A 27277-nucleotide genomic window follows, 5' to 3' on the forward strand; every position below is an offset into this window, starting at 1 on the left:
GGAATCACTCCATTAAATGTCATTCCTTAATGGGGCGCCTGGGTGGTCCTCAGTGGGTTTACCCTCTGCCTTTGGCTCGGGTCCTGATCTCAGGGTGATTGAGTCCTGCATCGAACTCTCTGCTCAGCAGGGAACCTGCTTCCTCCTCTCTCTCTCTACCTGCCTCTCAGCCTACTTGTGATCTCTGTCAAATAAATAAATAAAATCTTAAAAAAAAAAAACAAAAAAAACCCTGTCATTCCTTGGCAGAGGAAGGTGTATCCTAGAAATGACTAATTTTCCAGGAGCGCTAAGGTGAGAGACAGCAAAGACGCACTGAGCACAGACATCCTGGCTTTGGCTTTGACTTTGGTCTTGGCCGATGACTAGCTGGTGACCCTGGGTAAGTCACTTGCCCTCTCCCTGCCAAGGTCTGCTTCTGTGAAATGAGGACAGAACAGGCTCGTTTGGAGGATTTGTGAACTGCTGGCTGGCTCACTGTCAGGGGTATGTAAGTGTTGACGATAAACAGTAAAAGCCCTTTAGAAAAGGAGCCAGAACACGGGATGGGGTGGGGCCTGGCACTGGGAGGAGGAGCCGGACAGGAAATGGGGGTGGGGACGAAGCGGGAGGGCAGGGGACAGAGGAGCATGGGTCAGGAGGCTGTCAGGAACCAGCTGTCTGTGGAGCTACACGACTCGGGCAGGAGCCAACCCTGTCATGTGTCACCAGCTCACACCCCTGGTGGGCCCTCAGCACTGCATACACACGAGTCGCCGAGGCTCTCTTCTGGTCCCTCCAATGCAGGCTGCCTTCCCACTCCAAGCTTTACCCATGCTGCCCCCTCTGCCCAGAATGCCTTCTCCTGTCCCCCGCGGCCCTCCATGACCAGTCTTCCTGTGGCTCTCAACTCTAGCGACACTTTCTTGGGACACTTCCCTGACCTACTTCCCTTCCAACCTGGGCTCTCAGAAGTCCCTGTGTTTCTTTGTGGGACTTTATACTATTGGAGTTCCAAGTGTTTATTTGCTTAATATCTGTCTTCCTGAGCGGAGGACGCCCTTCTCTGGTTCACTCCTCAATTCCAAGATCAGCAAGTCTTTGTGGAACAGACGGGACAAATGCAGCTCTGGGACACCATGTCATGCTTACGGCGGGACACTTCACAACGATGAGGAGTAGAAAAAGACACTCCCCTGCTGTGTCCCAGATGATCTGTGCCAGGACACAGATGCCAATAATATCCACTGCCTGTGTCAACTGAATCAAAATTAGGCCTGTGAGCTGTTACGCTGAACCTGTTCAATGAAGTCCACGGGTCCTACCAAATGTAAGAGAAATGCATCAGCTCAGTTACACAGACGACTCTGCAGGCCAGCAAGAGGCTGACCGCAGCAAATACCAAAGCAGAACGCCTCTGAACGCTCCCAAACTGGCACTGTTGGCCAGAGAGAGGGCTGGCCTGGGGAAATGTTTATTTCCGCATTGACAAGTACCAATAAAGGGGGCCAGGTAGTTTATTTAGCCTATTTAGTCAATTTTTTTTCCAAACAAATAAAATGAATCGAGGCCTTTTAAAAGGCTCATACACAGTTGGGAGGGACGTCGACTGACGCAGCCACTGTGGAAAACAGTATGGAGGTTCCTCAGAAAATGAAAAATAGAGCTGCCCTCGGATCCAGCAATGCCACCTCTGGGTATTTATCCAGAGAGCTGAAATGAGGATCTCAAAGAGACACCAGCACTCTCATGCTCACTGCAGCACTGTTCCTAATGGCCAAGATGTGGAAAGAACCTTTAGGTTCTTTGGGGCGTGGTGCTGGGAGGAGGATGCCCGTCGATGGATGAAGAAAATGTGACATGCACATCAAGACAGCATGGTACCGGCACAAAAACAGACACACAGATCAATGGGACAGAATAGAGAGCCCAGAAATAGACCCTCAACTCTATGGTCAACTAATCTTCGACAAAGCAGGAAAGAATGTGCAATGGAAAAAAGACAGTCTCTTCAACAAATAGTGTTGGGAAAATTGGACAGCCACATGCAGAAGAATGGAACTGGACCATTTCCTTACACCACACACAAAAACAGACTCAAAATGGATGAAAGACCTCAATGTGAGACAGGAATCCATCAAAATCCTTGAGGGGAACACAGGCAACAGCTTCTTCGACATCAGCTGCAGCAACTTCTTCCTAGAAACATCGCCAAAGGCAAGGGAAGCAAGGGCAAAAATGAACTATTGGGATTTCATCAAGATCAAAAGCTTTTGCACAGCAAAGGAAATAGTCAACAAAACCAAAAGACAACTGACAGAATGGGAGAAGATATTCGCAAATGACATATCAGATGAAGGGCTAGTATCCAAAATCTATAAAGAACTTATCAAACTCAACACCCAAAGAACAAATAACCCAATCAAGAAATGGGCAGAAGACATGAACAGACATTTCTGCAAAGAAGACATCCAGATGGCCAACAGACACATGAAAAAGTGCTCCACAGCACTCGGCATCAGGGAAATACAAATCAAACCACAGTGAGATACCACCTCACACCAGTCAGAATGGCTAAAATTAACCAGTCAGGAAACAACAGATGCTGGCGAGGATGCGGAGAAAGGGGAACCCTCCTACACTGTTAGTATGAATGCAAGCTGGTGCAGCCACTCTGGAAAACAGCATGGAGGTTCCTCAAATAGTTGAAAATAGAGCTACCCTAGGACCCAGGAATGGCACTACTGAGTATTTACCCTAAAGATACAAATGTAGGGATCCGAAGGGACACGTGCACCCGAATGTTTATAGCAGCAATGTCCACAATAGCCAAACTATGGAAAGAACCTAGATTTCCATCAACAGATGAATGGATAAAGAAGATGTGGTATATATATACAATGGAATACTATGCAGCCATCAAAAGAAACAAAATCTTGGGGCGCCTGGGTGGCTCAGTGGGTTGAGGCCTCTGCCTTCGGCTTGGGTCATGGTCCCAGGGTCCTGGGATCGAGCCCCGCATCGGGCTCTCTGCTCAGCAGGGAGCCTGCTTCTCTCCCTCTCACTCTCTGCTTACTTGTGATCTCTGTCAAATAAATGAATAAAATCTTTTAAAAAAATTAAAAATTTAAAAAAAGAAACAAAATCTTGCCACTTGCAATGGCATGGATGGAACTAGAGCGTATCATGCTGAGCAAAATAAGTTAATCAGAGAAAGACAATTATCATATGATCTCCCTGATATGAGGAATGTGAGAAGCAGGGCAGGGGGTTGGGGGGTAGGGAAAGAAAAAATGAAACAAGATGGGATCGGGAGGGAGACAAACCATAAGAGACTCTTAATCTCATGAAACAAACGAAGAGTTGCTGGGGGGAGGGGGGTTGGGAGAAGGTGGTTGGGTTATGGACACTGGGGAGGGTATGCGCTATGGTGAGTGCTGTGAAGTGTGTAAGCCTGAGGATTCACAGACCTGTACGCCTGGGACAAATAATACATTATACGTTAATAAAAATAATTTAAAAAAAAGAAAATGTGATATACGAGGGATTGTTATTCAGCCTTAAAAAAGAAGGAAATGTTGTAAAATGATGCCAAGATGGATGAAACTCAGAGGCTCTCAGGCCAAGTGAAATAAGCCAACCACAGAAAGACAAATACTCATGATTCTGCTTCTACCAGGCCGTCCACAACAATGACAGGACCAAAGGATGGATGGTGGTGCTGGAGGTCCGGGAGGAGGATATGGGGAGTTACTCATCAAGGGGCTTCATGGTTCAATTAAGCAGGACGAATATTCTAGAGATCTCTGGACAATACTGAGCCTGTAGTCAGTAAGACCGTATCATACACTTAAATATGTGCTCAGAGGGTAGGTGGATCTCACTTTAAATGTCTTTACAACAATAAAATTAAATGCAAAAAATTAAACACTAAAAGCTGCGACATGAGAGGATATGCTGTGAACCAGGTCTAAGTGGGATACAGGGGTCGTCTCCACGCGAAAGCGCCTCACAACACACGTGCCTCAGGGGCGGCCCATCCTCGGGCCCGGGAGCCCATACAGCATTCAACCTCAGCTTTTCAGCCTGAACATCGGGCACCTCCAAGCCCGCCCGCAGTTAGCTGTGTCCCAGGGGAGGGACGGACAGCTGCTAAGGCTCAGCCTCGAGCAGATCAAGTGCACTGTAAATGTTTCACGCTCAGAGGGTGCAGGACGGGCTCGGCAGCCGCACAGACCTGGGTTCAAATCCCAACTCTGCCGCTCACCAGCTGTGCGGCCTCGGGCAAGCTGCACGGGCTCCCCAGCTCTAGGGTGACCTACATGGGAAAGGCACAGGGAGTCCCCCACATGCAGGAATTACACTGGGTGAGCAGGCACTCTGGGGCTAGTCTTCATCTCATTATCTTTACTAAACCCCAGCAAAAGCCTGCCCGCTGACACCGGGAACAAGAAAATCCGCTGAGACCCTGGGAACATTCCCACAAATGCCTACGGGGCCAGGAAAGCAACAGAAATGGGCTCAGTGGGTCCAGAGGTACCCACGGGAACTGCAGGGAGGGCACATGCCTCCCACCCACCCCCCAAAATGGGGAGGCTGCTCCCAAGCTGAGGCAAAGTGGCCAGGTCGGAGAATGTAGGCCCCCCATCGCAGGATCTGATTTTTCTAGAGGAGCCGAAAATCTGGGGTTTTCTGTGATCTACCAATTTTTAAATGTGGGTAATTCATTCCAAATGTTTTCCATCATTATGTGGCCAAAAAAGCCTGTCTGCGGGCTGGCTTCCATCCGCTGGTCATCAGTGCGCGACCCCAGGGACAGAACTTCTGGGTCCCAAAGTGCTTTCAGATCAGTTGTTTCATTCAACCTCCCAGCAGCCCTGCCAGGTGGACATTCCGATGACATTTCAGACAGGAGACGAGTGAGGCTCTGACGAGTCAGACAACTTTCCCAGAGCCACTCAGGGCGGCTGAGTCACTGGGTCAAACTGCCCTCAAGTTTCTGACTCCAAGCACAGGCTTTTGTCCAGGCTCCAGTGATTTTGAAGAAAACACCACATGCAGACAGAAAATGCAGCCCAATTAACCAATGAATGGTGACATCCATCAGCTGGCTCCTTAGAAACTCGGACCGTTGTCCGTCCCCTCACTTGACAACTGGACTACCCAAAAAAGAGAACATGATTCCACAGAGGACTAAGAAAGTGATCTGGAAACAGTGGAGTCAAGCATCGAGCTCTCCCTCCTGACCACGCCATCCTCTCTCTGGAGCACTTGGGACCTCAGCTGGGACACTTGGAAACGGAGCCATCTTTTTGTCTCCTCGGCTCCTCCGAGAGACCATTCGAACGCTGGACAGTTCAGCCCCTCACAATGCACACAGCAGTGATGGTGCGCATATTCACAGAGATGTGCAACTGTCACCATGATCAATTTTAGAACATTTGCGTCACCCCCAAAAGGCAGCCTGTACTCCTGAGAGCAGAGTTACTTCCTGTCAAAGTGGTCCTAGGACCGTCCAGCCCTGACTTACTCAGGGGCTTTCAAAAATGCTGACTCAGGCTGTGAAGTGTGTAAACCTGACGATTCACAGGCCTGTACCCCTGGGGCTAACAATACATTATATGTTAATAAAAAAATTAAAAATTATATTTAAAAAAATGCTGACTCAGGGGCCAATCCCAACTTCTTGAGTGAGCCTTTCTGGAACGGGGTTCCCAAGAATGTCTATTTTAACAAGGATTCCGGATTCCTACATACATGTGGCTCTACCAGGAGCCAGTCTGTTTCGTGCCTGGCCCTGTCGCAGCCTGGTGAAGGCCATGGGCTCCTCAGAATACGGTTTTCTAATGCAGAAAATAAAATATGTAAGACGACAAAGGAAACCAATTATGCTAAAATACACTTGTCAAAATATTTTTCAACGTATTTGTCATATCGTGTTCTATTACTTCCTGGTAAAGACATTAAATTAGCCATCGTCTGAAATGGGCCACACCTGAAATGTGATATGAACATGTGGCTGATTCCTCTGGTGACAAAGTCCCAGCTATGTCACTACTACTTGGGCTCACTGCCTCCATAGCTCGCAGCGGAGCAAACGGCTACGTTTATTCACTGAGATTTGTAAAAATGAGAACTTTTTTCTTCTCATCTTAAATTCACGGTTGCCCCTGCCAGACCCTCAGGGAGTACGCAGACCCCGAGTAAGAACCCCTGCCAGAGTGCGGGTCCTGGTGCTGCGTCTGCAGAGAAGCCTTGATTCCTGCCAGCCCAAGACTCACTGCTCGGCAGTACGCCCCATGAGAAACCCCAGCATGCTTCCAACAGCGTCCCCTTGGACCTCGGCGACCTTGTTTTGGTTTCTAGTACTTGCTGCCAAAAGAGCGTCACCATCACCTTTTACGGGGCCGAGTGTGTGCCCGCTGTTCTCATCACGTAGGCAGACTTACTCCCTTAATCCTCCCAACAACTTGGAGATGGAGACACGATCACTAATCCCATTTCCCAGATGAGAAGACGGCAGCCCTGTCACGTGACACAATCACCAGAGCCTGCAGAGCTGGAAGGTGCGGGAGCCAGGATTCTAACTTTGGCATCTCGGTCCCCAGACCTGAGCCCTTAACCAGGAAGGGGCACCCCAGACCGCCTGGAGAACCACAACTGATACACCCAGGACACAAAATGAATGGAAAATACACCGAGTAATTCAGGGGCACCTCACTGGCTTGGTCAACAGAGCATGTGGGATCTTGGGATCATGAGCCCTCTTTGGGGGGAAGAGGCAGAAAGCCAATCAAAGAAGGACATCACCTATAGCTAGCTCTTCTGGCGAAACGTACCGGAACTATTAATAACGTAGAAAAGAAATTGCAGAGGAATTCCAGAAGGAAGGATTCCGACGGTCGCATCTTCCCATCGATACTGATCATCTTGGGAACTTCTGGAATAAGGCTTATGGCGGCTTTGAAAAAGGCATCAGCTGTAAGACAGAAGAAAAGTCCATGTATGAGAACTCTGAAAAATTCAGGTTCTGTTTTCTTCTTCTCCGGGCCTGCAGGCCCGTCCTGAGAGTTCCGTGGAAGTCAGGCCACGCAGAGGGCCCCACACAGCGGGCAGGTCCTACAAGAGGGTTTCTGCAACCTTCACTGACTTGTTGAACATTCAGCTGAGAGGGCACTGCTGTCCCCTCCCAAATCCCCCTTTCTCCTTCCTTCCCTCACTGAGCAGCTCAGCTCAAAGGACCACAAATGGGCTTTAATAACGAAGTGAAATAAGCAAGTGGCAAATTTTTACAGAAGTCACAGCTGCGGGGACTGAGGGCTCAATCTGGACTGGTTCCCAGAAGCCTCCTGTGCCCCGCGTGCGAAAGCACAGTCCCGGGGCCCAGTTCCCAGATGGGAAGCAAGGTGTGGAAGGTCTGGAAGGACAAGTGCCCGGTCCTACATCAGCGTCCTGGGTACACCGAGGTTCCCATCCTGGAGGCAGAGCGGGGCGCCGACTCCGGGCTGTGTCTACGCTAGCACGCCCTGGATTTGTTCCAGATATAACTGAGACATCTGAAGGAATCCACATGGACACACACACACATACGTGCACACACACATGCACACACAGGCACGCGCACGCAGCTTTAGAGATGTCTGACGAGGTGAATCATTCCAGAGAATCACTGGGGAGATGAAGTTATTTATTTATTTCTTTTTTAAAGATTTTATTTATCCATTTGATAGGTAGAGATCACAAGTAGGCAGAGAGGCAGGCAGAGAGAGAGGGGGAAGCAGATGCGGGGCTCGATCCCAGGACCCTAAGATCATGACCCGAGCCGAAGGCAGAGGCTTTAACCCACTGAGCCACCCAGGCGCCCCAGGGAGATGAAGATGTTTTTAAAAATATTTAGTATACCGTCAAACCAGAAGACCTCAAAGGATGAGAGAAAGCAAGGCAAGGAGAGAGGAAGCGGAGAGCGGGGTGGAAAGTGGAGGAGCCGGGGGGGGGAGGCAGGAACAGGAGGGCAGAGAGAGGGAGGGCTGGAGGTGGGGGCTGAGGGAGGCAGAAAGAGTTCTTTCTAGAACTGCCAAAGCATTCACCATGAGAAAAAGCCTCAAGGACAAAACAGACCGAACATGGACCTGACAAGAGAAATCTTAAACTACCCAACAAGATCAAACGTTTGCATGGTCCAAATAAATACACTTCCACGGCGAAACGACTTCCAGCGATGCGGAGAGGACACGGCGCTGGCACACAGCATCCTGAACTCCCACCGGAACCCCACGCAGCACCCCAGAGCAGCACATGCGGCAACAAACGCCTCCCTCCTGGCACCAAGACCTGTGCTTAATGAGAAGAGTCTGCGTCTACAGCCAGGGGCAGGGGGCGGGGGGGTCACCTTCTCTTCCTTCTTCAAAGCAAAAAAAAAAAAAAAAAGACAACAACAAAAGCCATGTTAAGCAAAGGCAGCTCTCTCAGAGCTTTCCAGAAACTTCCTTCCCAAGCTCTCTCTCCCAAATGGAACTCACACCCCTACCACATTCACCAAGCGGTGAACAGGCACTGTGAGCACAGAGAAGAAGGGGAAAGAGTCAACACTGGTGTGCGAAGGACTTGATTACGGGACTTAACACCTACTTACTCAGAGCCTGTTGTGTCCTTTGGTCTTGGGAGGGGGAGACACGAGGCAGCCAACATTGATCTTGCTGGACAGAAAGAGATTAGATAAAGGACCTCTGGGAAAAGACACCTGACACCGACTCCGGCAGACAGACGCAGAGGCTGCAGGTTCTCCTGTCACAGGTACCAACAGGAGTAAAAGGCAGCATTCGAGGGAACCATGGAGACTCTTAGGCCCTGCCGTCAAGTAGTCTGTATTCTTAGTCCTCGACTGTCCTATGGGGAAGGCGCAATGATTTCCGTGTCCACATCCCACATGATGAAACAGGCTCAGAAAGTGAGTGGCCAGGTTCAAGTAGCCCAGGGTCGGTCAAGTCCATCATGCACACTAAGCAATACAATCAAATTGGCATTAAAAAAAAAGCCTGCAAATCATCGATCTGATAGGGGGTTTATATCTAGAAAACATGAAGACATTCTCCAGCAACAGCAGAACAGGTAACCTGATTAACGATGGGCAAAGGACCCAAACAGACATTTCTCCAAAGAAAACAGTCAAGTAGGTCAACAAGCAGGTAAACGGATGCCCAACATCAATGATTATTAGAAACATGCGAATCAAAGCCACAGTGAGATTTCATCCCTGGGAGACAACAGGACGGGCACCGTGGAAAACCGAGCGCTGGCGGAGATGTGGAGAAACTGGAACGCTGGCGCCCCCCTGGTGGGAGCGTGAAACCGCGCAGCCGCTGTAGGAAATGGTTTGGAGGCTCCTTAGGAAGTGGACACAGATTTAGCACCTGCCCCCACAGTTCCATGTCCAAGGGGGTACCCTCCAAAGAAATGAAAGCAGGGACTCCAACAGGCATGTGTACAAGAGCACTCACGGAAGCACTAGTCACAAGAGCCAAAGGGCAGCAACAACCCTAATGTCCACCAGCGGACGGACAGAGAAGCAAGCAACGAACAGCGTTCAGCCTGAAAAGGAAGGAAATTCTGACCCGGGCTCCAACATGCACGCACCGGAAAACATCATGCTGAATGAAATAGGTCAGGCAAGGGGACACACGCATAGGATGGCGCAGAGTCGAATTCGTAGAGCAGAAAGCAGAACGGTGAGAGGGAAATAGTCACTGTTTCATGGATGTGCTTTTCAGTCGGTTTGGCATGATGAAAACGTTCTGGAAATGGATAGGGGTGAGGGCTGTCCAGCACTGCCGATGCACCTCAAGCCAGGGAACTGCACGCTGAGAACTGCTTACCGTGACGCGCTTCACGATACTGAGATGTAACCTCACTACACGAAAAAGAAACAGAGCCGAATCCACCACGGACGCTACCCCCTTTAAGCTCAGGCAGGCCTGGACCCCACCGGGTCTGGCTGTCTTCCTTCTGCGGGAAAAGCTCTCTGTCCCCATGGCTCTATAGGAATTGCTTTCGGGTGAAAACATGAAGTCCACAATGTACGAGGTGAAGAGCCTCTCTTAGCGGAAACGAAAATTCTGCTCAGAACAACTTGAAAGGCCGTTTATTTATTCTATTTATGTGTTTGTTACCAAGTGGCCCCGAGAAAAGTGCCTATTATTATGCCTCATTAAAGGGAGAGCAGCTTTGCGCCCGGCGCTCTGTTCCTCGCGAATGCCCTCACTCGGTTCCCATTGCAAAGGAGAGGGCTAAAATAAACAGTTATTTAGGGGCTGGGGCAGGCAATGTTCCAGACTGTTCCAAAGCAGATTTTTGTTTCTATCCTCAGAAGACTTACTCCACATATAAAATCTTATCTAGGAGACTTCTCAATTCTGACTTAGTAATTAGGGCTCCAATCCTACTTACTGTATATGAAAACAGTTTTTCCTCCCAGAGTTCAGAATAACCTCATCAATACTGTAGAACACTTTTGTGGCTATTAAAAGCCCCGGAAGACAATCCAAGATAAAATGGGCTAGATATGCTTTTTTTTTTTTTTTTTTTAAGAGAGTACACGCAAGCAGAGGGGGCAGCGGGGGGTGGGGGCGTGGGGCAGAAACAAGGAAAGGGAGGGGAGAGAGAGAGAAAGAGAGAGCATGCACGCGCATTCAGCAGACCCCCAGCTAAGTGCAGAGCCAGACACAGAGCTCGATCTCAGGACCTAAGCCAAAATCAAGAGTCGGATGCTTAACTGACTGAGCCACCCAGGCGCCCTAGTTTTGTTTCCAAGACCTACACAAAAAGGAGAAATCAGATTCCCATCCACAAAGACTATTATTCATTCCTGTTTCACTGGGGAAAGGAAAAAGCAGGTATATGGACCAGCTTCTCCACGCTGTATCTTTTTCTACCTGAATCTTCTGAGGTTTCATGAACACCAACCAGGCTTCTTTTCCACAATCCACTTACAAAAAAAAAAAAAGAAAGAAAGAAAGAAAAGAAAAGAAAAAGATGCCACCCAGACCTGGCTGGCCACACTGAGCACTGCTTCTGTTGGAGACCCTTCTTGGGGTGCTGACCCCTCTGCAGAACGGTGTTCTGCTGTTTGCTGCGCAGGGATCAATGTGTCCTCCAGCGCCGTGGGCTACTGGCTGAGGGTAGACCCAGCCACCATCTGGGCTCACAGGAAGAGGGACTGCGCTCCCCTCAGAGCCAGTTTCCTAACACTCCTTTGTTATAAGAATCATCAGACGCCTTGCAAAAAATACAGGTTCCCAGGCTCACTATCGCCAACGGGATGGTTTCATGGTACAGTCACTCTGCAGGACGTGGCAGCTCCTCCCACTGTGCGTGGCTGCTACCTACACGCACAGTACAGGCTCTGGTAGGACGAACCTCGAAACTGGGATGCGAAGTGAAAGGGGTCGATCGCAAAAAGACCTGTATTGTAAGACTGCATTTTTAGGAAATAGTAAGCAGAGGCAAATCCAGAAACACAAAGCAGATTGGAACCGGCCTGGACTTGGAAGAGGGGGAACACGGAGTGACTACTTAAGGGATCTAGGGTTTCCTTTTGGGGTGCTGAGATTGTTCTGGAATTAATGGCAACTGCTGCACAACTCTGGGAATGCCCTAAAGCCGGATCAATTATACACTTAGTAAAAGGATGGATTTTATAATACATGAATCAATCAGTTCTCACTAAGTGGTCATTTATAGGAATTTATATGAACCCCAGGTGCCACCTTACATGTATTAAACTACACCATTCGAGACAGAAATTTGGAAATCAGGGGGGACCTGGGGTGGCTCATGGGGTTAAAGCCTCTGCCTTTGGCTCAGGTCACAATCCCAGGGTCCTGGAATCGAGCCCCGCATCAGGCTCTCTGCTCTGCAGGGAGCCTGCTTCCCCGCCTCCCCCCCACCCCACCTGCCTCCCTGCCTACTGTGATCTCTGTATGTCAAATAAATAAATAAAAATATTAAAAAAAAAAAAAGGAAGGGAGGAAACAGATTACTGGTGACTTTTATTTTGAGGCTTTTTACATTAAGTTGTACCTTCCTTTGTGGGAATTTTTTCAAATGAGCACGAGATAACATTTTTTTAAAATAAAAATCATTAAGAAATAAAAATAACATCCAGGTCCGTCTGTTTTTCAACTGTTTTTCAATGATTAACAGGATAGTACCCCAGTCACCCTCCGTTCGAGAGGACATAAACTCAGACTGGAACTGTCACATCTGAGAGTAGGTCATTCTTGTATCCCTGGTGTTGTCATAGCAAAACTGGACTCAGTATGTGAATCGTAAGAGACAGTCAAGAAGCGATAACCCACCTTCAGAGGCGGTGTTTGGTTTTTTTCAAGAACCCATTAGCTCAGGGCTAACGGAAATCTTTACTGTTCTTCGGAGTCCTAAACTCCCAGGGTTAAAGGAGAGCTCAGAAACAATTGGCTGCACTCCCGAAGAGCCCTCAGAGAAATCACGTGCCTTCCTGGACAACGGAGACGGAGGGCTCCGAGGCCAGGGAACTCTAGGAAAGGCGTCATCATAACGTCTTAGGACAAGACGTCACAAGGGGGTGAACGAGTCCTCTCGCATCCCTTGAATCGACTGGATTAAATCGAGATTCTGGCTCCACTCTCTCGAGTTCTATCAGCCCTACTGCTGCAACGTGGGACACGGCCCACGACACCTCAAACTTTGTATTTTGGATTTAATGTTAATGTCACCCCTAAATTCGTCTGCTGAAATCCTACCTGCTCCTCAAAATGGTATTAGAAGATGGGACTTCGTAGTGGTGAGATCATGGGGGTGGAGCCCTCATGAACGGGATTAGTGCCCTTGTAAGAAAGGCCCCAGAGAACGTTCTCACCCCTTCCACACAGGAGCACACAGTGAGAAATGGTTCAGTCTATGAACCAACGAGTCCTCACCAGGCACTGAATCTGCTCTGGCTTCATCTGGGAATTCTAGCCTCCTGAACTGTGAGCAACACGTGTCCATCACTGAAGCCACGCGGTCTATGGGGTTTCCGTTACGGCGGGCTGAACCGTCTGTCATCAGGATGCACCACCACCAAGGGGGGGCGGGGGGAGTGCCTTCCGGGAAAGCCTCGTGGTCCAAATGGCCGAGTTCCTACCAACAGAGATTTAACGCTGTTTCTTACTAAACCGTGTTTCCGAAATGGACTGTTATTAGAGCGGTTAAGCTGGAGGATTTAAGGGGCCGTTATTTTTCTAATATATACACAGGGTAAGATTTAAAAAAATATGAGTGCCTAGAAACAAGTACATACTTCATCCACGAATGCTTACTGGTTGGTTATCGGTGACGGCTGAATCTAACCTTGGTCCTGCCCTCTGCTTTATGCAGAAGGCCCCCCTCAATTCACGGAGAATCGACGCATTGTGAAAAGTCAGCTGTGGTCCCAGAAATGACTTCTCAGTTCCACGTACCTGACTCCTGTCTTTGGGGTAATGCACGGTCGGCACACTTTTCTCAAATCCCCACGGCGGCTCACCGGAGACCGTGAAGGTGTCTCTGTGGAGATTAGATCCGGAGTTCCCCCGAGCAGAAAGGAGGAAGTCTCTCTCTCATCTTAATCCTGGTTCTCCGTTTTCTACATAAGCTTATCGGACGTTCAGTCTCTAATAATTGGCCGCCGGCAACCACAGGCACCCAGGGCCAGAAATCACTTTGTATCGTGGTTGACAGGAGCTACCGCAACCTCGGGGAAGCCCGGGGGTAGAAAGAACACGGGAAGTCCCATGGGGCCACTTATGAGCTGGACCCTCCTGGGCCAGCCCTGTGACACTCTGGAACCTTAGCCTCACCGTCTGCAAAACGAACACCAACGACCTAGCAAACGCCACGTGCCAAGTGGGACTAGACGGCTTTGCCACGGGTTCGGGTCTCTCGTCAGGCCCCAAACCATCCTCCGAACTTCATCTCCTGTTCGTTCCTTCCAGATGCGCTGTGCTTCCAGCCATCAAGCCTCTGCCCCCACGGCTGCCTCAGCCTTCTGCCTCATTTCAGCGTAGAGACGTCCTCCCGTCCAGGCTCTTCAATGCCACCTTTTATGAAGTTTTTTCTTTTCTTTTCTTTCTTTCTTTTTTTTTTTTTTTTTTTGCTCTCCCAAGCCAAGTGTCCCCCCTCTCTCTCTCTCAAATTCTCTTGCACGTTTTAGGAACATCTTGCACGACGTCTATCAGCAGCTGCCTTGTCTACGTGTAAACCGACAGGCCCTCCCCTACGAGCATGCCGTCTCTTTAAGTACCTTCCTGTTCGGCGCAAGGCTGGGCACGGTGGCTTGTGCATTAAAAAATGGCCAAGAAATGCTGGCAGGAGGAGGCGTATCGGAGACATTTACTAACATAAAGAGTTGAGCACAATTACGGGGGGTCTCCCCTGCCCCTTTTCTGTGGGTTCTATCCATCCCAGGCCCTAATACTCCCTAAGGGAGATGGACCATGCATGTTGGGAACACGCATGTGCGTGACAAGCTTCATGCCCCCTGCCCACCGGTGAACTCTGCTCTGTCTCTGATCACCAGAGAGGCCGCGAGGTCTGGAGAAAACAGTCATACTGGATGTATCCTTCAGAGGACGGTCTGCCAATGGAACTGGTAAATACAACCTTGAGCACGGACCCCAGAGACTTGGTAAGTGGATGGAGGCCATTTTTCTTCATCGCAAGCCACTTGTTCCTCTCCAGGAGGAGGATAAAATATTCTCTCCAACTCCACACTACTGTCCCAGCCTTCTCCGATGGCAGTGATGGTCCGTGGTGGCCGGTGGCTGTCACCACACTCAGCAGGCCGTGGCCTCCCTCTCTTCTGTGCTGCTTCAAGGTCCTCAAGGGTTGAACCAGCACAACAGCTTCTTTCAACAGATCTATGCATGTCGGCCTCTGTTTGAATCTCACCTGCTTTCTTTTATCTAAAACTATGAAAATAAAGTATTTATTTTTGCTTTTCTTAAAGATGTTATCCATTTGAGAGAGAGAGAGAGACAGCGAGGGAGAGAACCACAACCCAGGGGAGACGGAGAAGTAGGCTTCCTGCCAAGTAAGAAGCCTGATGCAGGGCTTGATCCCAGGACCATGAGCTAAGCCGAAGGCAGACGCTTAACCGACTGAGCCACCCTGGTGCCCCAAGTATTTAAAACCTACTACGGGACTTGCTTCCGAACAGCAGGGTTCCTTAGGAGTTATGTCCATAAAATGAGAGCCTTCATACCATTTTATATATATGTATGGATATTATTAAGAATTATCAACCATTATTATCGTGTGATTACCACTCATTCATCCAACATTTCCTGAGCACTCACACGGTAGGCATCGTGCCAGGGTCATAATGTTGGACAAGATAGGTAAGATTTCATGGAGCAGATAGTCTTGCAGTGGAGGAAAGCAGACGATCGTTCACATATTTGCTTATTAAGTAACAACAGGGGTTAAATCTAATGAGGACAAAGTGCCAGGTGTCAGGATAACACACCTTTTTTTTTTTTTTTTTAAATTTTTTCTTTATTTATTTGACAGAGAGCCATCACAAGTAGGCAGAGAGGCAGGCAGAGAGAGAGGGGGAAGCAGGCTCCCCGCTGAGCAGAGAGCCCAATGCGGGGCTCGATCCCAGGACCCTGAGATCATGACCGGAGCTGAAGGCAGAGGCTTAACCCACTGAGCCACCCAGGTGACCCAGGATAACACATCTTATAAAATAACCCAACTTAATTCAGTTTGTTTGGGAGTTGAGAGGCCGAGGATGGTGTCCTTTAAAAAGGGGCTTGTGAGCTAAGCTCTGAAGGATGAAATTGCAAAAAACAAATAAAAGAAAGGAAAATTTGGGGCGCCTGGGTGGCTCAGTGGGTCAAACCTCTGCCTTCGGCTCAGGTCATGGTCTCAGGGTCCTGGGATCGAACCCCGCATCGGGCTCTCTGCTCAGCAGGGAGCCTGCTTCCCTTCCTCTCTCTCTCTCTCTCTCTCTCTGCGTGCCTCTCTGCCTACTTGTGATCGCTCTCTGCGTCAAATAAATAAATAAAATCTTTAAAAAAAAAAAAAAAAAAGGAAAATTCAAAGGGAGGGGAGAGAGAATTCTGGAAAGCACTATTATTAATGAAAAGACTAAAACTACTCTGCTTGAATTGTGTTCTCTCTCATTCTGTCTTTGGAGGAACTGCAATTCTCATTTGTTTGTTTGCTTCCCAGGATAAGTCGGCAGGGTTCATCTTTAAAAGAGCAATCAGCTTTCTTGTGATTTCTCAAGGTTTTGCAGATGAGAAGTTTGCTCTTGGAACCCCGAAACCACAGAGCTGTCGTTGTATGCAGAGCGCCACAGCGTACTTCTGTCTTCTGAGAGACAATTAGATGAGGTCGGCATTTACTGAGCAGCTACTGTGTGCCAGGTGAGCCAAGTTCTCGAAGTACATCCTCCTGTGCAATCTGCGACAGACAGTTGCCACGGCTGAGATCTCCACTTGACAGATGAGGAAACTGAGGCACGCAAGAGCCAACTTGTCTGAGCGTGTAAGCGGCAGAGTCGGGACTAGGGGACCTGAAAGTCACCATCAGTGAGGGACGCATTCCAACATCCTGCCGTTGGCCAAACACACCACGGGCTTTCACACCTCCGTGCCTTTGCTCAAGCTCTTTCCCCCACTTGGAATGGGTCCTGCTTCCCTCCCCGCTCCTCCCGATTAACATGCGCTCCCCTTCGAAGACCAGCTCCAACAACACCTCCGCTATAAAACACCCTCCTTTCTCAGATTAGAAATCAGAAAGATAAAGGAACAAAGCCAAAAATAAAGGGCCAAAGAATCTGTTCTTGCTCTGACCTGGTAATAATCTTCTAGAAAGAACCACTCGCAAACAAGAGCAAGAACTTATCCAGAGACCCGGCTGAAAGAAAAGGTCCACGGGCGTCTCCAGGTGAGAAGCACGAGTCTTCTGTTTCTCCCTACTACTGGGGGCACTGGCTGGCTTTGGAACAACCCTGGCCCACTGGCAATCCACTCCACGGGCTACACCGGTATGACCAAAGGACCAGAACTGGGCCTCCCTTATAAAAGTCTTCGTCAGCATCCTACACGGGGCTGGCTGAGAGTTCAGCGGGAGTTTAATGTGAGGCTGGACCCAGTCCCCGCAAAGCCACTGCCCGACACAGAAGATACAACTGAGGCTGAATTGGGGACACCAGAAAATGATTTGGGGGGGAGAGGACTAAGATTTTATCTTATAGAGTGAGAGAGAGAACATGATGGGGAGCAGCGGAGGGAGAGGGAGAAGCAGACTCGCCGCTGAGCAAGAGAGCCCGATGCAGGGGCTCGATCCCAGGACGCTGGGATCATGACCTGAGCCGAAGCCAGATGCTTAACTGACTAAGCCACCCAGGCACCAGGAGAGGACTGTTTTATAACCAGGGGTGTATGGGGGGGCAGAGAACAAAAGTGGCCCATTTCCACAAGCTTCATTTAATTTCTCTGCAGCCTTCCCCCGCTTGGTAATTGAATGTATAATTTATTTTGGCTAGCAAGTGCTACGTGTGGCTTTCAGAACAACACTAATAGGCTTCTAAGGTTCAGTGCCACAGCAGTTAGAGAATGGACTAAGAGTCAGCAGATAAATTATTAAACGAGAAGTGGATGTTACATTCCTGCCCCTCGTGCAGGGGCCTGAAGTGTGGGGCGAGGCAGACGGGGAGTCCCGGGCACGGACACCGAGGGCACTAACTCCCCGCACAGAGTGTACCGGCCCGTTCGGACACTGCTTATCTCCCCGTGTGGACTGAGGCCATCGCGGGGCAGCACCACAGGGCAAAAGCCACCCAGGGCTCTTGTCAAATATTCTTGGAGCAGCAGATCTTTGATGACGGGGGAGCCTTTATTTAGCTTAAGAAATAAAAAAAAAAATTAATATTTAATTTAAATATTAAAAAAAAAAATTAACCCCATCTAGGGTCCAGTCATAATAAGCTTGCCTGGGATCTACAGTATTTTAGAACATGGTCCTGAGTTTCTAAGCTGGGAGAAGAAAGATCAAGGCTTCTAGAGCCTCTGTTCACAGTCTATAGCTCTGATAGCAGCAGCTCATAAGCCGTTCCGAATGGTTCAAGTTATGCAGAGCTCCAGAGTTCCCCCGTGAAGGCTACCATTCCAGAACTTTTTAAAAGGGAACCAGTTTATAGTAAGATTTTAAGTTTCTTACATCAATCTAAGCTAATCATCTGATCTAGTCTTCCTTTTGCATAGCATCGGGGGTTTGGGGGTGGCTGTTCATTTTTGTCTCACCTTGTTTCTTGCTAACCCATCATGCTTACCAAAGCAGGCACCGGGAGAAAGTTCCACGTACACCGACACACACCAAGGGCAGGCGGGGAGAGTAGATAAGCAATGCCCACGGTAAGAAAACACACGGACCCAAAGCATGATGGCAATCACGAGGAGGACGGTGCCGAGCAGGACAGACTGGGAAGGGCATCCAGCCAGAGCGGAGCTTTTAGCAAGAGTGGGCAGCAAAAGCCACCCTAACCAGGGGAGGCTTCGCATCACCTGCTCGAGAATTATTAAAAAAAAAAAAAAACCAAACCCAAGTATCTGGGGGAAGATTATTTTAGAAAGAGGGAATGGCAGATACAGACTCTGAGTTAGAATGCAGCTTCACATGTTCAGAGAACAGAAGAAAGCCACTGTGGCTTAAGGAGGTGCCAGATGAGGACAAGGGGCAGGCAGGCCCCGGATGGTCTGAGGACTCCCAGAGAAGGAGTTTGGTGTCATTCCAGATGTGGCAGGAAGCCGCTGGAGTTCCCAGGAGTCAAAAGCAAAGCTTAACCCCTCAAAAGGGGCAGGGGTAGCAATCACGGGTGAAGGCTGCGGTGCCCAGAGCCACCCCAGGTGAATGCAGATAAAACATTCTAGAGCTGCCGTGGAAGGTCGGCTCTCCAACCAACCTGGAGAATCCGCCCAGAGCAACGGCAGCAAGTGGGGGACGGCCAACCCTGGCGTTGTCAGCTGGGAGTTCACGGAGGAGATGGGAGCGGAGGGCCGACCATCACTGAAAACACCGGCCCCCCTCGTACGCGGCCACACAAACCTCCCAGGCAGGCCCTCAAGCTTCCCCAATGCTGGCCCTACAGATGCTCTACCACAGCAGCAAGCCGCGCGGCCGGGAGTCAGAGCAGGCGCGGACCGCCCGCTCCTGAGCCCCCTCCCTGCCTCGGCTCTGCCCCGGGGAAAGGGGGCACCAACCACAGGACCGCAGCCCACGGCTGTTGGGAGGACGGAATTAGACAGTATGTGCAGAAGGGCTCTTGACACACACACACGCTCCAGCGGTGGCATCTGGATCTCTGGCACGCCGCGGTACAGCTCTGTGCGCGTGTCCTTGATGCACAACGTCCCAGGAGGTGACAAGCACATCCTGTAGCAAACACCTGCCTGAGGGCTTTCTCTCAGCTCGAGTGTGGAGCAGGCGAGGGAGCCAGGGAGGTGATGATCTAGAAAGAGCCCTCATGCAACAACAGACGGAACAGATCAAGCCTGGGTGGCTCAGTGGGTTGAGCCGCTGCCTTCGGCTCAGGTCATGATCTCGCGTCCCGGGATCGAGTCCCGCATCAGGCTCTCTCTGCTCGGCGGGGAGCCTGCTTCCTCCTCTCTCTCTCTCTGCCTGCCTCTCTGCCTACTTGTGATCTCTCTCTGTCAAATAAATAAATAAAATATTTAAAAAAAAAAAAAAAAAAAAAAAAAAGAATGCACATCCCCTGCCCCTCAGGTGGGGCAGCGCCAAGGCCATCCGACACCGCCTCCCAGCGGTCCCTGGTGGCAATGAACCTCAGCTGCCCACAGCGGCTACCTGCCCAGCAGCGCACCTTTCACTGGCTTCCTTCCGTTCCCCGTCTCAGCCCCCCAGCACCCGACTGACACTCTCGGGGACTGCCGCTCAAGTAAACCGTCTGGCTCCTGAACCTTGTACAGAAATGGGTCTGGGGCAGAATTTTTTTTTTTTTTTAAATAAACACTATATCCTTTAATGATAAAAACAGAACTCCTCATTGGTAACAAGCCAGAAGAAAATCAACATCACACAGCAAAGGCTGGGGCAGAATTTTTATCACTAACAGCAAGCCGGACAGAGTACCCTTTCTGTACTTGTTAGCTTCCAGTTGTAGGTCTCTGGGGTTTCAAACAAACAAACAGCAACGAAAAATAAACAGCCATGTCCTGGGGTGAAGCAGTCCTAACTTGTAAAACTCTCTAGGCACACCTCTCCTGGGGCGTCGCGCTGCCCGCCAGGCCTGTGTGAGACAGGGTTCAGAAGGGCCTTGCGGGAAGGTAGCTTCACACTGTCATCTGTCTGACGCTATAAATGTGGGCATAGCCAGTGCGCTTCCTGCTACAGATACAGATTTAGAATTCGTTTCTCCATTAGTTCTTTCTTTCCTTTCTTCTTGGAGGAATCTCACTCTACACACACCTACCTGAGTCGGCTTTCCTAAATAGCCAGGGAACGAACGAACACACACGAACACACACACACACACACACACACACACACACACATGAACACACACACACACACACACACACACACACACACCTCTGAGTCGGCTTTCCTAAACAGCCAGGGAACACTCAAGAGGAGAGAACGACGGGCTTACCTTGGGAGAGGCACTGGTTGGCCAGGGCAACCTGACCGGAATGCAGGTAGAGATTGAGGCGCGTGAAGATGCCCACCAGCGAAGGAATGGTGATGAAGCAGTAGGCAACACAGGCCTAGAAGGACGGAAGAAACACGGCAGGTGACGTGAGCAACACCCCCACTGCAGCCTGGTCCTCCTGCTTTCATCCATCACATATTTTCAATTAAAAAACACTGACAAGGGGCGCCTGGGTGGCTCCGTGGGTTAAGCCTCTGCCTTCAGCTCAGGTCATGATCTCAGGACCCTGGGATCAAGCCCCGTGTTGGGTTCTCTGCTCGACGGGGAGCCTGCTTCCCTCTCTCTCTCTGCCTGCCTCTCTGCCTACTTGTGATCTCTGTCTGTCAAATAAATAAATAAAATCTTAAAAAAATAATAATAAAATAGGGGCGCCTGGGTGGCTTGGTGGGTTAAAGCCTTTGCCTTCGGCTCGGGTCATGATCCCAGGGTCCTGGGATGGAGGCGCGCATCAGGCTCTCTGCTGGACAGGGAGCCTGCTTCCTTCTCTCTCTCTGCCTGCCTCTCTGTCTACTTGTGATCTCTGTCCATCAAATAAATAAATAACATCTTAAAAAATAAAAAAAATAAAAAAAATAAAAAAACACGGACAATAACGAAATCTCCTTCTGAGCCCCAATTTTCTCTTCTCGCCTCTGCAGCACACTCCAGATGCCTCTCTGGGAGGAGGGGGGCCAGGCAAATAAGGAGCATAAGGGGATAAGGAAAATAAACCCTCATCTGTCATAGCAGGAAGTAAATAGGTTGACACCTATTAGTGACTAAGCAGCAGACTTTTAAACCAACTACTTAAAGATACGGCAGTAATTAGAAGAAATTGCTCGAAAAGGTTATGAGGTGGTTGGCTCTTGAGAAAAGAGGCATAAAGTCAGGGCAGGGACAGTATGCTTATTTTCCACTGTCCTCTTTTTGATCCAATTCCATTAAAAAAAAAAAAAAAACCCACAGATATGGATTGCTTTGATAAAAAGACTTTCCAGATATAGGCACAAGCCAGAGGTAATTCAGCTGGCAAAAAATGCGATCCACCTCTCAACACGGCCCACCCCACCTCTGCCCTTAACACGTGTCCAAATGGAGACTTTTCTGATCATTTATCTTGAAAAATCCCAAGAAAAGTGGTTCATCCATAGATACTTGAGAAGGAGAAATTAATCTGGAAAATCGATACTTAACCACCCCTTAGGACACACTTGTCTTTTTCTGGGAAGAGCAACTTAGAAACTTGCAAATGAAACAACTGGAGGTTCAAAGTCAGGGAGTCTTATCTCTAGAACCTACCCGGACAAAGGCAGCCGTCTTTCTGGAATGATTTCCTTTCATTACTTTCCTCGTTTCCATTGCCAACCGGTTTACACTCTGGATTTATTAATTAAAAAAAAAAAAAAAAAGACTTATGAGATGATGCTGACTCAGATTACCATCTTTCTAGAGATCTGGATGTTAACTGCATACAAGTCAACAAGAACGAGCTACGTGGGGCCCAGACGGGTTAGCTCCGAACCCCAACATGCCAGAGGGGTCATCCCCTGCCTCAGTCTCAGCCTTGAGCAAACATCTCCAACAGGGTAAGAACAAAAGGCCCTCACTCAGTTAGTCATGCCTATCAACTGGCATTGTAAATGACCATTTTCTGGTTTAATGAATAGCCAGGGTTCACTTCATTTCCAGAAATCCCACACACTAAGCTTGAGATCTCAGCAATCCTAAGAGAAACCTCCAAACCCGAGAGGCAGCATGCAATTCAGCGATGCAATGCAGGCGTGAACTCTAAGGACAGAAACAGGAGCGTCCACATCACGCTCACGTGAGGCCTACGGGTGTGTTCTAAGAGCCATGCATTTCTCAGCTTCCTTCACCGTCACAACCCTACGAGGTGGACACAGTGAGCTCCCCCAGCCCCGATGTACAGAGGACGTCTCTACCATTAGGCCTTAAATTCAGGAACACCACATAACCTGCTAAGCAGCAAACAAATACATAACAAGGCTGCTCTCCTTGAATTTACACGAAGCAATTAAAGCCTTGGGGAATCTTTCCACAAATGTGAAAAGTTCAGACCCACGGTTCCCTTGAGGGCTGGAGCAAACTCGCAGGGGCACCCACAATTTTTTAGGGAAACAGAGCAATGCTCCATTGTCGAGCACTGTGGAAAGCACCGGCCTTAGGAAGCTCATGGATTCAACACCAGACTCTGCCCTGTTCCTCACGGCGATGTCCTAGCTTGGGAGAAAGTGGGTTCTCAACAAGCTGCTCTGATTACAAGTACTGTGCAAAAACCAATGACGGGAAAGAAAAATCAACATGGAAGAGAGAACGAGGGTAGGGATGCCAATCCGAGGGCAAGGTTTGAGAAGTGGTACAGTGCCCAACAAGTTATAGTAACTGGGATTATTTAAGAATAAAGATAAATTCTTTTTCTTTTAATTCACATATATTGTTATTTCTAAGAGCTACCCAGTTGTTAGGGCGTAAATACTTAAGTTCTTCGGGTCTAACTTCTTAATCAACAGAACTGCTATTTCTTTCTTTGCTGTGGGGACACCACACAGAGCTACCAAGAACCAGCTAGCCTGGGACTCCGGTTAAGCTCTTAGAGCCATACGTTAATATTTCCATAACTCATCAGTGCAACCCACTTTGCTGCTGACATATGGGACTGAGAATATGCTCATTTCAGAGAAAAAGAGGTTAAAAAAAAAAAACCCCATGCAAAGACTTAAGCAAAAATTGAAGATTTGATTAATCTTTGAGAAACCGGCTTTTATGCCCTGAAGAATAGAAGTGTTACGGGGCCACAAGACTCCCAGATTAAACTCCATGCTTGGCAGATAGTTAATACTTATTGAGAAAACAAATGAATAAATGAAAATCCTTACGTGAATCAACTGCACAAGAACAGGTTCCAGGTTGCAAAACATTGACCGAGCCTCAACGTAAAAACTGAGCTGTTGTTCAAAATCACGGCCAAAGGAAACCTAGAAGCAAGAGAAAAGGTGCTGAGAATGTTACCCTAGGCACCTGGGAGCACATACCATTGAGAAGAATTTCCCTGAGCTTCGACAGTAGGGAAAGTCTGTGATGACAAGTCACCAAAAATATGAATGGGTGGAAATGTCCAGGGTATGCAAGGGCGCGTGCGCGCGCGCACACACACACACGAATTTACACTTGCCTCTGCAGCACACTACAGATGGCTCTTTGGCAGGTGGGGAATAGGCAAATAAGGAGCATAAGGGGGTAAGAAAAATAAGCCCTCATCTGTCATAGCAGGAAGTAAATAGGTTAACACCTGTTAGACATGTTTACATGACTCTGCCCAGCATGTAACTGGAATATTACTATTACTATTACTACCTCTTCTTTGTGACATGAGCACTGGAGTAGAACATAAAAAGACCAAAGGGTAGTACAGAACAGTATCTCAGAATGTAAATCGGATTTCCCAGGCTAGAAGGAAACGCCTGGAAAGGAAATAATGGACTTTTATTTGTCAGCTGTGGCCTTTTCACAGAACATAAATTTGGTTATTGGGAGCCATTGGTCAGAGGGATTTCCCTAATAAGAGCCACACCTTTTTGCTTCCTGATGGGGAGTCCAAACCCGGCAACTTACGGGTGGCCGGGGGAGCCAGAAGTGGAAATTTCTCCATCAATAAAAATTTATTTCTTCAAATTTATGAACAGCTGGTTAGGAGGACATCCTTGACTGTTACAGCAATCATTTTTGCCCAGAGGCGGTTTAACATTGCTATTTCCATTAAAGCTATCAGGTTTCCCATCCTGTTTCTGCATATTCTTTTCCATTCTAACCGGGTGGCTCTCAGACAAACCCATAAAGGGATAAAATACCACCTGATCATCCTATAAATGAAGGACAAGGAGAGTCCCAAGGTAAAAGGTGCATTTCCCAACACAGCAGTTGAAAGGTTAATTCTGATTCTGCATGAAAATGGATTATTTTACCTACAGAGTCAGGAAGGATGAGGCTGACCCCTCCTGTTGAACAAGTCACATTTTCAGGGTCCTTTTCAAAGTGATCTAGTTATTTATCTCTTGGTCAGCTTTCCTCTTGACATTTATATTAAAATAAGGCGCCAGCAGAGGTTGCTACTTAAGCTTTGTACACAAAGAAGGAAAACAATGGTGGTTCTGGCTAGGAGGGGCGGCTGGGGGGCGGGGGGGGGGGGCGGGGGGCGCTGTTCCCAAAGAAGGCTGTAAGAATCCCTTCCACTCTGCCTGGCCTTTTGCAGCATCCCTGTGGACCCCACCCCCCCATCTTGGGGGTGGAGTCTACTTTCCCGTCTCTCCAAGGGGACAGCTCTGGTGACTGCTTTGACCAACAGAATGCAGCAGGATTGGATGGCAGTCACTGAGTGATCGCAGGACTTTGGTCTTAAAAGGTCCCACAGCTTCTGTCCATGCCTGCACCATACAAAACAGCTTGGCTGAGAAGGTTAGATGGTGGCAGAATGGCAGAAAGAAGCCACGCCAGTGAGAAATGAGGCCCCAAAAGCCAGCACCAAGAGCCTAAACACGGGAACGAGGCTGTCCCGGATCCTCCGTGGCCCCGATCCTGGTACACGGAGCAACCTGGCTCCAGTCAACCCCTAGGATTGTTAAGAATTAATAAATCAGGGGCGCCTGGGTGGCTCAGTGGGTTAAAGCCTCTGCCTTCGGCTCAGGTCATGATCCCAGGGTCCTGGGATCAAGCCCCACGTCAGGCTCTCTGCTCAGCGAGGAGCCTGCTTCCCTTCCTCTCTCTCTGACTGCCTCTCTGCCTACCCGTGATCTCTGTCAAATAAATAAATAAAATCTTTAAAAAAAGGAATTAATAAAACACAGTAACTGAAAGCTGCAAAGTCTTGTGGTGAGCTGTTGCGCACAATTTTGCCCCTCCCCCCAGCATCCTTCCGCCATCACCCAATGAGCCGCACATCACATCGGGTGCCCTTGGGAGTCCTTAACCCCGACTCCCAGGATCCATGGGATCTGCAGTTGCACAGGCGTGCGAAGGTCTCCCAGGCCTGGCCAGTGTGTTCCTTCCCCCTCACTGCGCCAACTCTGTGCAGGGATGAGCCGGGGACCTTTAGTCTAGTTAGTCTAGAGACTCAATCCCAGGACTTCCCCTGGAGCCCTTTCTGCGGGGTCGCAGCGCTGGCAGGCTTGGGGACCCAGGGCTCTACATGGGAGTGAGCCTGCCAGGGAGGACACTATGGGAGCAGAACCTGGAGCCACAGACCTACAGAAGGCAGGAGCCAGCTGCTCCTTCAGAGAGCTCCATTCCTGGACTTGGCGTCCCCCATCCAAATCTCTCCCTCCCCCTTTTTTTTTTTAATTCCTTAGGTCAGTTTGGTCTTGGCTCTCTCTGCCCCCAGGGGAGTGCTGGCTAATGTAAGATGTTTTCTAATTTCATCTTATCATAATAAAAATGAAAAGCACCAGGGAACATAATGTTAACTGCTTTCACCGGAGTTAAGGACAAACAATTACATCACATTTCCAAGTGCCCTGAACCTTCTTCCCCAATACTTACCATTTTTATAAATCCATTAATCAAATATGCCAGCATTCTTTTCTCATCCTCCAGAGTGAGTGCACTAAAATCAATAACGGTACATAATTAACACTGAGGTAACAAACGAAAGTTTCTAAGGAATATATACGAAGTAAATGATTTAACAGGTAAGGACATTTTGCATTTTCTAGATTTAAAAAACCCCCAACAGGCTGCGTGTGTGTGTTTCTTCTGATGAAAATATATCATCTAAATGAACATAACTTAAATGTGTTTCTCATCTCTCTCAAAGATGACGTTTTCAGAGCATATTTACTAATAGCAAAGGAGAAGGAAACTTCCCCTTGGAATTTGGACAGCAAGGTCCAACTGCAAATTTTGCATTCTGGAGAAGCTGTGTTCAACATTTTGGAATAAAAAATTTCAAATAAGCAGTTAAGTCAAAAGAATTCCACAAGAAACATCCATGTATCTACCACCAGGATCCCACCATTACCATTTTACTGTATTTGCTTTATCACATAACTATCCACTTCCCTCTCCAACCATCAAATCCAGCTCATTCTGGGGAAGCATATTCAAGTAAATTACAGATTGCGATTGCCTCTATCTAACGGCAGTATTAATACAAATATACGTAAGACAGTGTCACGTCCTTAAGCTTCAACTACACACGTAAAGGCCTAGTAACAGTTCCCCAAATTTATTTTTTAAAAAAACTTAAGCGCCTAGAGAAAACAGGAGCCAAGTCTTTTGTGTGTTGGTTTGTCCTGGGGGAGAGTAAGTATTGGCAAAAACTGCACTCCGTCCGCTAACAAAGCAATGTCCCTTTCGTTCTTTGAGACTCCACTGCCCAGCCCCCTCTGCAGCTGGGTATAACCAGAGGACGGTTCTAGCCAAGGGGATGTGAGCACAAGCGAGGGTGAGCCATCCAAGTTTCTTGCAGAAAGAAAACTGCTGTCCTCCAATGCCCGCAGGCTGTACATGGACATGGTCGTGGTAAGCCAGCTTCAGCCCCAGGGGATGGCCAAGCAACAAGACAGAAGGAGC

At 48.7% G+C, this 27277-nt stretch overlaps 1 protein-coding gene across 2 annotated transcripts in view; it reads right to left on the reverse strand.

Moving 5' to 3' along the window:
• Positions 1–27277, reverse strand: part of VPS35L (VPS35 endosomal protein sorting factor like) — a 116525-nt gene that overhangs the window by 15331 nt on the left and 73917 nt on the right. For both annotated transcript variants that reach the window (XR_004281861.1, XM_032328016.1), the window contains exons 23-27: positions 26246–26309; positions 23590–23688; positions 21992–22069; positions 20654–20768; positions 6819–6958 (exon numbers count right to left, since the gene is read on the reverse strand). Coding sequence is in view for 1 of the 2 variants with exons in the window: in XM_032328016.1 (XP_032183907.1) it covers positions 6819–6958; positions 20654–20768; positions 21992–22069; positions 23590–23688; positions 26246–26309 (496 nt within the window). In the remaining variant the exon portion in view is untranslated. The remainder of the gene's footprint in view (positions 1–6818; positions 6959–20653; positions 20769–21991; positions 22070–23589; positions 23689–26245; positions 26310–27277) is intronic.

This window comes from Mustela erminea, chromosome 20 (genome assembly GCF_009829155.1).
Source record: "Mustela erminea isolate mMusErm1 chromosome 20, mMusErm1.Pri, whole genome shotgun sequence".
Lineage (NCBI taxonomy): Eukaryota > Metazoa > Chordata > Mammalia > Carnivora > Mustelidae > Mustela > Mustela erminea.